General features: G+C 36.0%; 1 protein-coding gene across 1 annotated transcript; it reads right to left on the bottom strand.

The window, feature by feature from the left end:
* Positions 1–2: 2 nt before the first annotated feature.
* LOC143556809 (ankyrin repeat-containing protein NPR4-like) lies at positions 3–2,943 on the bottom strand. The gene is made up of 3 exons (XM_077046047.1): positions 2,916–2,943; positions 1,118–1,191; positions 3–617 (listed from the first exon to the last, which is right to left on the bottom strand). The coding sequence occupies exons 1-3, from the start codon at positions 2,941–2,943 to the stop codon at positions 3–5; spliced, it is 717 nt and encodes a 238-aa protein (XP_076902162.1).
* Positions 2,944–11,131: the final 8,188 nt, after the last annotated feature.

Here is an 11,131-nt window from a genome sequence, read left to right as displayed (position 1 = left end):
GTTTATATGAGAATGCAATCACCACGCTTCCTGAACATTCCAGGGCCATATGTGGATGAAATGATGTCCAAAAGAGGGTTAAATTGCAAGAATGCAAACAGAAGTACAGGTACAGTGGCCAATGAAGACACAAGGGCAAGTACCCATCCCTGTTCATCTCCGAAGACCAGGTAAAGTATCGATGTAAAGGCTACCATCATGAATATGATTGAGAGGAAGAGGGTAACAAGTGCGATTATCAATCTTTTTGGTAATGAGTAAAGAAAATCTTCAACAGCGTATCGTGCGGTAAGTATACCCAAGAACATTAACATAGATGAAGCTGACATAAAGAGTGCGAGAGCATCTGAAACGGCAAATACAACAAAGCATAGTCTTTTGGAGAATATTGGCAAGCCATTGCCGCTATTTGTTCCACCTGGTACAGTAATTGCAGAGGTAAACACAACGGTAGCAATGAGTGTTGCTACAATGATCCCGGAGTTAGCTCTATCTTTCATCCATTCCTCGCCTTCCTTTGCTAATTTGTCATGTGATTCAGTAAATATTGTTGATGGTGTCTTGCCACGGATATTCCTTTGCTCTTTCTCTTGATGACGCGATAGTTTTTTAACCACCTGCCATAATTATATAAATCGGGCTTTAATTCATTATGGCGTTGATGCTAGTTACTTTCTAGGTTCTGTGCTAGCTCTTTTTTCTTTTCCTCTACTATTACTAGTATTTTTATGTTATAACTTATGTTATTGTATTCTAGGTTCTGTTATTAGTATTTTTATTTTTGTTTTTATTATGCTTTAAAGAGTAGTTTTCTATAGTTAACAATTTTTATACTTTTGCCCTCATGTTATCCTCCCGTACCCTACTGTAGAGGTGTGAAAAAAAAACCCGAACCCGGAACCGGATCCGGAAAAAATAACAGGAATCGGTTTTTCTAATACCGGGTTTTTAATACTCGTACCCGTAGGGTACAAATAGGGTATGCATTTCAGTACCAAAACCCGTACCCGGAACCGGACCCGATTTATACCCGGTAATAAAACCGGAACCGGTTCCTTACCCGGAATTGGGTTTTTCGAGTAACCGAAACTGGGTTTTTCGAGCACCCGATCTATACCCGAAACACTACTACACAAAGTGGCAAAAGCGACCGAAATTTGCGACCAACCAAATTGGTTGCAAAATTAGCGACTGTATTAGCGACCAAATCAATAGCGGTTGCAAATTTACCGACCAAAACAAAATCGGTCGCAAAATTAACGACCAGATATTTTCGGTCGTTAATCGGTCGCAGTTGTAGCAACCGAAGTTGTTTCGGTTGCAAATATGGTTGCCAATTTTTTTCTTTTTAAAATGTAAATATGTTCGGTCGCAAAAATGGTCGCAAATTTTTTCGACCAAATTGTTTCGGTCGCCAAAATCAGTTACTTGCACAAGAAGAGCCGCAAAATTAGCGACCAAACATTTTCGGTCATTAAACGGTCACAAATGTTTGCGACCGAAATGTTTCAGTTGTAAATATGGTCGCAGTTTTAAAGAATAACAAAATCGAAGTTTATTTGGTTGCAAAAATGGTTGCAAATGTTTACACAAAATTATTCGATCACAAAATTACAACAAAAACAAGATCGGCCGAAAAATTGGCGACCGAACTTATGCGGTTGTTAATCGTCACAAGTGTAGCGACAGAAATTGTTTCGGTCGCAAATATGGGCTCTATTTTTAAAGAATAGAATATATTTAAAAAGGTTGTAAATTTTCCTACAAAAAAGGAGTTCAATTGCAACATTAGCGACCAAATCAAAGTTTGATTTGCTAGTCACGTTATCTTAAAATGAAAAAAAAAATAGTTTGTGGCATTTACAATTTTAGTCTTATGTTTATAATAATAATAATAATAATAATAATAATAATAATAATAATTAAACGATAGAATTATTGAAATCCCTTTTTCTTCTCATTATCTACATCAACAAACACACCTAAAATTTAGAAATTTTAAGCCTCATCCCTAACCTCAAATCAATCTTACGATAGTCTACCCTAATATCAGTAAGTCACCTGATCCCGCTTAAATCATCGCTAACTTGTCACCCATAAGCAAGACGATTCTGTATCAGCTGAATGTCGTATTCATCTATCCACGTAATACAACCGACCCCCGGGAACTGTTGTATATTTTCCTTATACATTTAAAGTATTCGATTCTAACTTAGAACATGGACACCAGAAACTTGATGAGTTGAATAATCATATATGAATTAAATATGAATCGGAACAGGTTTCGTTTTTTTTTTTCGAGTCAAAACCTGACCGAACTCATTCCAATCTAAAACTCGTTTTGTGTTGAAACCTATCTGACCTGAACTTGTCATATTTCTTTAGGACACTAATCCACAACAACCCAATTTAGTAAATTTGTTGACCCATTTAAAAAGGTTGAATTTCAAATGACCAATTTTGACCATTTTAGTTAAAATAGCTAACCCAAATCAACCCATATAATTTTCAAATCAATTCAAATTGACCCATTTGAAATGCGTTTTTCATTCGACATATTGAGTGCATTTTAGATTTTGGATTTCAATTTATATATAAGTATAACTCAATAATATATTCATAAATAGCAAATGAGCCGATATTGAGTTTAAAAAAACTACTCAGGAGTCGAGCTCGAGCTTAGTTGAGCTCTGGTTTGACTCGGTTTGTTTGCATGCCTAAAGAAGAGGTTCGATAACTTTAGGAGAAAAGAGTATTCCTATTTTTGTTTTTATTTATCCAAAACTAGGAAAATGAATACAACTAGTTTTCAACCTGGTGCGCGCCAACGCCAGGGATGTGTGTAACCGATATTGATAAAATTCACACTGACATGTTGCTATAACGTTCGGGTTTTATCAACGCTCAAGGTTTACCAGCACTAGGGTTTACTGCAATACTCATGTATTACCAACATCCAAGTTTTACCGATGTAATGAACGATAAAACCTAACTTAAATACAAGAACATTCACAACAAATAAAACACTAGAAATTCGTGTTCGAGCTAAATTGACACAAAGAATAACAAATAAAGTACCTAGACTATCGACGCTCAGTAGATCTAAACATAAATAGGGGTGCAAATGAGCCGAGCTGCTTACGAGCTAATCGAGATCGGCTTGTTAAAAAGCTCGACCGAGCTAAGCTTAATTGAGCCCGAGCCTAAAAGTAAGCTCGTTTAACAAACGAGCCCGAACTTAAAAGTAAGCTCATTTAATAAATGAGCTCGAGCCCGAGCTTCATTTATCGAGCTCGAGCCGGCTCACTAGCCTAAACAATACTGTCATTTATATATCTTCTTAAAAATATATATTTAATAATATATACTATTTTATACATAAAGCTATGACAGAAAAAATATATAAAATAATTATAATTATATAAAACATAAGTAAACGAGCCGAGCTCGAGCTTCAAAATCTATTCACGAGCCAGGCTCGAGTTTTGAAAATATATTTCATAATAAGCCGAGCTCGAAATTTTTGTAAGTTAAACAAGTCGAGCTCGAGCTGGCTCGTCTCGTTTGCACCCCTAAACATAAGCAGTATCATTTGAATGATTAGTGGAAAACTTGTGTCACACACCCAATATAAGAAAAAATAATAACAATTAATCATTAAGCAAGTGGTTTATCAAAATTGACTCCAATCCAAACATTTATATAAAATGTCAAATACTCGCACCCTAAATTATGTTATAATTAAAAAAAAAAAAAGAAGAAGAAAAGAAAGGGATCTGTGGCTAAAATTCATCATCTTTATCTCAAATCACTCTTTCCCTTATTCAACCAACCCTAATTACCCACCCACGTTCAAGCCGCCACTTGTCCCTTCATCCGATCCCGCTAATTCATTCTATGGAGCACTCCGCATTATTGGTCTCTACCGGTTATTATAACTTAACTCTCAATCACTCTCTTCTCTCATGGCGATTTGAAAACCAAGATCAATTTGGTAAAGGTACATATCATCATCTGCATATTTATCTATTCGGAGTCTTGTAATTAGATTGATTACCCACTCTTTTACTTTGTATACATTATATTGCAATTACTGTAATTTAATAGAGAAAATCACATTAGAATTTCAATCAATTACAAAACTAGTTATTTGCAGCCCTCATATGCTATCTTTTATCCAAACATATATACATACAAATCACCTTTCATGCAGTTTGCAACTTTGTTACAAACTCAAGTTTTCGAATTTGACTTCCGTGATAGTCAAATAGGTGAAAGTAATTTGTAATCCGAGGACTGTTGTTTCTTTGAAACCTGATGGAAACTTTCAATTCTAAACATTGTTGTAAGTTTTCAGTTTAGAAAAAAAATACCTAAAGTGCCCCTAGAGCAAAATATACAAGTTTTGTATAAGAACAAGTTGAAATTTGTTTGCACTTTGAACTCAATCTTCAAATAAATTCTCAAATAAACAAAACATAATTATCATCAACATCCCGATTTGATGCTTCCAGTTCAGAAAATAATGATTCTATGCCTTTCTGTTTAATAAAATTTATCAAATATATATGACTTTTTATTTTTTGTTGTAGATATCATAGCTCGCAGTTCAGAAGAGGCCATCAATTTAGATGAGATCGATATTCCAAACGATTGTGATTGGGTTGACACCCGAGCAAAGGATTCTCTTGTAAGTTTCTTTACTTATATAATATATATTCTTATTAGTTATTTATTAAAAGTTATAAATATTGCAAAATATAATGTTCTTGTTTGTTATAGAAATCATATCAGAAATATGTCAAGGAGAGGCATGGAGATGACGCTAGCAAACGCCCGTTATTTGATCCAGATTCATGGGTACAAGCCGTTGGGGGAAAGAAAAAAGGTAGACTGTATGGGTTTAACGATATCTACGGCTGTGCAACGGTTCAGAACCGCGAGAACCGAACCGGAACCGAAAATGAGTGAAAAATAGAACCGGAACCGGAACCTATTATAGTAAACCGGTTCGGTTCTAGAACCGCTAAAGCCGGTTCTCGCTAAGCGGTTCTGGCTTGAACCGGTTCGATCATTTATTTATCAAATGAGTTATGCATATTTTGCAAATTTCAAAACAAGTTTATATAATTGTATGTCTTCTTTCACGGTAAAACTAATTTAGATTACAACATGAACATCCGTTTTTAAAACCTAAGTGTTGAAGTTAAATAAACCATTAGCAACGATAGATTAATGGAAGATCATATCATTTTATAATAAATTACCTTGATAGGTTAAATCAAAATTGACATGGTTGCTAATTCTTAAACGTAAAGAAAGAAGATTTGAATTAAAAAAATGATTGAATGGATGCCGGTTAATAATTTACTCTATAAAAATGGGGATTGGTAAATTTAATTAAAGCGTTTTGAATATTCCGGTTCTTCGGTTCCAAGTCTAGAACCGCCGGTTTTACCCGGAACGAACCGGGAACCGTTTAATGCAAATTCTGAGAACCGAGAACCGAACCGGTACAAACATTAGCGGTTCTGAGGCACCGGTTCGGTTCCGGTTCCTCGGTTCTAACGGTTCCGAACCGTTTTTTGCTCACCCCTAACGATATCAGTGATCCACATGTTGTGATGACGGGTATACCTTCAATGTCGGGTACTAGTACTCCGTATTTACCTGCAAGAAATGAAGAGGTATGTTCGTTCTATTTTGGTCGAGTTTTTCAATTATATTCAAGTCATATAATAGCTCATAGCTGATGTTACTGTGTTAGTGAGTTAGACTTGGCCCTAACTGATCATAAGAAGTATTAATTGTTGTATATGAAACACGCCTCCAAGAATTAGTTTCTTTTATACAGTTGTATGGATTTTAGATTTGTAGTAAACACCAAAATACGATGCTATGCATATAAAATTGTGATTTGATCATTTATTATTCTACTTTCTAAATAATTTATTCTGCATATATTAGGAATGGTTTAACTAGCAGATCCCACTCTTATACTTGATTAGGATTGACTAGTTTGCTTTTTGTATGGTTATGTCTCCATGTTCTTGTTGGAATACCGTATGCCCGAGACGCATAATTAGGTTAATGTGGCTAGCCGTGTTTGATCCAAGTCGGGTCATACCCAATAACGAGTTAGACACACACCAATTATGTATTTGTTGAGATATGATCTATAAAACAAATACAGAACACGACACATTCAGAAATCGGGTTTCTGAATAATTACTTGAAAGTGTTAAATAAATTAATTGGTTAATTTATTTATTCAAATAATTATTATTGGAATGATTATTTAACCATGTGTTCTTTTATAAAATGTTTTATAAAAGATGGGGTGTTTATATATTTTATAAGGTATAAAACATATGATAAAAACATGAGTCATACACACTCCATACACTTGGTCAAAGTTGGTAAGGTTTGTTGGAGGTTGAGTAAGGATCACTTGACTAAAACCTAACAAATGATTTGATTGAGATATGATCTCATTATATATAAAAGGTTCAAGACTTTCAAGTAAATATAACTACAACCACTCTCTTTCTCTCTTGTTTTCTTTGGTTCGGCCAAATCAAGAAAGAAGAGGTTCGGGTCTCGGTTTCTCGTGTTCAAGCTTCCTAACATAGCTCGGTGTGTGTTGGAGGCTCGGGGTATATTCTGTTTGAGGATTTTCCCTTTGAAAGTCTAGCATCAACATCATCATCTTCTTCAACATCCACTACACTCTTAAAGGGTTAAGAATGTAAGTGTTTATTGCTTTGATAGTTTAGCTTTTCCGTATCATTTGATCCTTGCTTCGGGTTTCTAATAAATAGATTATTGGTAATCTTATAACATGAATAAATTAGGTTGTTCATGTACACATTTCCTATAAACTTGTAATATATATACATATATAAACACATGGATACATATGTTTAGTTTGTTTATATCACGCTTCCGCCTTAATTGTGACTAGTTAAATGGTTAACTAAGTTTAAAATATCCATAGAAACCCAACAAATGGCATCAAGAGCCGGGATACGGGAAACTAAGCTTCGGGTTCTCGGTTTTATATTTTTCCCCTTGAAAGATTTTATACAAAAATTAACATGCATGATTTTTTTTGTATTTAATCTTGTTATTATTTTTGGCTTTGTTCAAAAAAAAAAAATAAAAAATAATAAATAAATAAAAACCGAGTAAATGGGCCGAAGCCCAATTCGGGTGAAATTGGGCCGAAGCCCACTTGTTTTGGTTAATGGGCTAACCGGAAAAAAGGGGAGAGAGTAAATGGGCCGAAGCCCATTTTTGGTTAAATGGGCCGAAGCCCATGAAACTTTCTATTGGGCCGAAGCCCATGTGTTTTGTACATATGGGCCGAAGCCCATAATCATGTTATTGGGTCAAGCCCAAATGGGTTGGGCTAGGCCCGATAAGGTCAAGGGGTTTTGGAACGGGTTCCTAAGACTTTACGGGTTATGTTTGTTAAAACTAGACCGAGCCGTAGACCAAATGGATGTTTGTTGTGATTGTTATTAATTATTCAAAGTTTCGGTTTGTAATAATTAATTAGGGGCAATTTTGTAATTTTGTAATTATTTATTCATATGGGTATGTAATAAATAGATTATTTGTAATATCTTTATTTTATAGAAAAATGTATTAGGACATTTATTTTGTAAAATTAAGAAGATTGCAAAATTGGAAGTTTGGGCCTTATTGGGCCGGGTATGGTGATAATGGGTCTCACAAGCCTATTAAGGGGATTCAAGCCCAAAAGGACCTAAACCCACCAATTAAGCCCAAATGGAAGCTTATGGAAGCTAAGGCCCAAGTTCAAGCCCAATGGATCACAACGGGGTTGAAGAAGATGCTCGAAGCATTTGGATGCGGGATCGAGTGGGAGCTACAACATCCATGTGTCATGTGTCCCTTAGGATCGGACCTAAGACACACACTTGTTTCGGCTAACAAGTGTGGTCTAACTTAGTGGCTCGTGTCTAGTATAATTGTGTATGCTTGTTAATTGATTATTTGATTGTGTGGTTGTTAGATATTAGGATATCAACTTCGTCACATAGAATTAATTAACAAAGCATAAAACGGGTTCTAATAATTATCGGTAATTACGTGACACGTAGTTTAATAAAATGGACTTATTAACTAGCCGTCTCACGCCCATAATAAAATGGTTTTATTATAAATTAGAATTTTGAAAATGGTTTCAAAATATCATGTTACTAAATGCATGTTAGAACATGATTTAAAGTTTTACAACTAGAATTATTAAAACTTAAAATCCCTTTTAAAATTAAGGATAACAAGTTAAACACCATCCTTTTGTATAACGCTTAACATATTAGTAAGCTCTTAGTGGGAAAAAGGTCACCTAACCGCGTAGAGTAAATTAATATGTTGAGGTAATATTGGCATATAAATGGGAAAAAGGTCACCTAACCGTTTGTATGTTGATATTACAAGTTGATACAAGTAGGACGACTTAAATTGGAACCATGTGAAGAGGGTCACCCAAGCATGGGGTCTAATAGGTGTTGATGGGATTAACATGCCGACACGAAATATGATTTCGAACCGGTCCCATAAACTCTAGAAGTTGCAAAAGGGTTTGCAATTGTTATGAATAACTACCTTGATAAACCGACAATGGGAAAAAGGTCACCTAACCGGAGTCGGGTTTATCGTTGGATTCTAGATTTTAATTATTAATTATATTTGGTATATATAAAAGGGTATTAATAATTAAAAGGTAAAACACTAAAATGAACTTAATTAAAATTCTGCAGATGGCCGCACACGTCGACGACAACATAATCCCTAACGTCCAAAACGTATCTCTCCGATCTATTCTCGCTAAAGACCGTCTTAACCACAATAACTTTTCGGATTGGTTCCGAAATTTAAGGATTGTTCTAAAACAAGAAAAATTATATCATGTTTTGGAAACACCTATCCCCAACGAACCGGAAGAGGGAACTGAGGTCGAATACATGAATTGGGTCAAACACACGGAAGATTCCATTCAAGTGTCATGCCTCATGTTGGCGACTATGGTTCCCGAAATCCAAAAGGATTTCGAAAACCATAATGCGTACGACATGATTACTCAACTTAAGGAAATGTTCCTTAAGCAATCGAGGGTTGAAAGGTTCGAAACGGTTCGAGCCTTGCATGCATGTAGAATGGATGATAATCAACCAGTTTCAACTTATGTACTTAAGATGAAAAGTTACATTGATCGCCTCGCCAAGCTCAATTGTCCCATCTCAAAGGAGTTAGCAACGGATTTGATCCTTAACTCTTTGTCGAAAAGGTTCGACACTTTCGTGTTAAATTATAACATGAACGGGTGGGACAAAAACATTGGAGAACTTCACTCAATGCTTAAAACAGCCGAGGCGAGCATGGGTAAAAGGGTTTTACCCGTGTTTGCGATCAATGAAGGTAGATCCAAGAATCGATCTCAACCCAATCCTAAGGCTAAGGTAGCAAAAAGAAAGGGTCCTCCTGTGCATCTTAAGGGTAAGGGCAAATCACCGGTTATGGCAAAGAAACAAAAGGTTATGGAACCGAGGGGTCATAAGGATGATCCTTGTTTTGGTTGTGGGGAGACCGGACATTGGAAACGCAATTGCCCGGTCTACCTAAAAGAGCTAAGAGACAAAAGGAATGCGGGGCATACCTCGGGTAATGTCTTTATGATTAATATTGAGCTAAATCTTATTTCTTCTAACACATGGGTATTGGATACCGGATGTGGAACTCACATTTGCAATTGGTTGCAGGGGTTCAAAAGGAATGAAGACTTAAAGAAGGGCGAAGTGAGTCTTTTCATGGGCAACGGTGCAAGGGTGCACGTGGTCGCTAGAGGAGACTTCACTTTATCGCTTCCAAGTGGTTTGGAAGTTGTTTTGAGAAATGTTTTGTATGCTCCTAGTTTGACTAGGAACATTATTTCCGTGCACCTTCTTAGACAATGTAACTTTGACTTTAAATTTGTAAAATCAGAAATGCATGTATCATCTAATGGTATCTTTTATTTTAAAGCTGTACCAAACAATGGTATTTATGAATTGGTTCATGACAATACCTCAAATAGCTCATTATATCAAACTTCCACTAAAAGACTCAAAAAGGATTTGAGTGATTCCTACATTTGGCATTGTCGTCTTGGACACATAAACAAGAATCGTGTAAATACTCTCCAAAAGAATGGTCTTTTGAAAACAAATGAGTTAGGTTCGTTTGATGAGTGTGAATCTTGTATTCAAGGCAAGATGACCAAAGAACCTTTTAAAGGTACAAATGAAAGGGCTAAGGACTTGTTAGGTATCATACATACGGATGTATGCGGACCTCTCAAGCCCAATAGTAGGAATAGTGAAAGGTACTTCATTACCTTTACCGACGATTTTAGTCGATATGGGTATGTGTATCTAATGAAACACAAACATGAAGCCTTTGAAATGTTCAAGGAATTTCAAAATGAAGTACAAAATCAGCTCGACCGAACAATCAAGGTACTCCGCTCCGATAGAGGAGGCGAATACCTAAGTGATGCCTTTCAAAGTCATCTTAGAGATTGTGGAATTATTTCACAGCTCACTCCTCCTGGAACTCCTCAACATAACGGAGTATCCGAGAGGAGGAATAGAACACTGTTGGACATGGTTCGATCAATGATGGCACGAAGCTCACTACCGCCATCATTTTGGGGATATGCGCTACTTACAGCGGCTCGTATTTTGAATATGGCCCGACCAAAAAGGTGGATCGAATACCCTATGAAGTGTGGCATGGAAAGGTTCCATCCTTTTCATATTTAAGGGTATGGGGATGCATAGTTTATGTTAAACGTGACACCCCAAATAAGCTTGAGGCTCGATCCATCAGGTGTATCTTCATAGGATACCCAAAGGATAATATAGGATATATATTCTATGATCCTAGTGAACAAAAAGTGTTTATTTCACGCAAAGGATACTTCTTAGAAACTAGGTTCCTTATGGAAGGACCTAGTGAAAAAAGAGTGGAACTTGAAGAGGTTCAAGAATCACTGGATGATACACAGTTGGTCGATACTAGCGTTCAACACGAGGATGTTGAAGATGATCAAATGGTTGAT

This window comes from Bidens hawaiensis, unplaced genomic scaffold (assembly GCF_021521415.1).
Source record: "Bidens hawaiensis isolate Kalapana, Puna unplaced genomic scaffold, B.hawaiensis_p1.1 tig00018745_1, whole genome shotgun sequence".
NCBI lineage: Eukaryota > Viridiplantae > Streptophyta > Magnoliopsida > Asterales > Asteraceae > Bidens > Bidens hawaiensis.
Note: the sequence above shows the minus strand (reverse complement) of the source record. Positions and strands in the feature narration are given on the sequence as shown.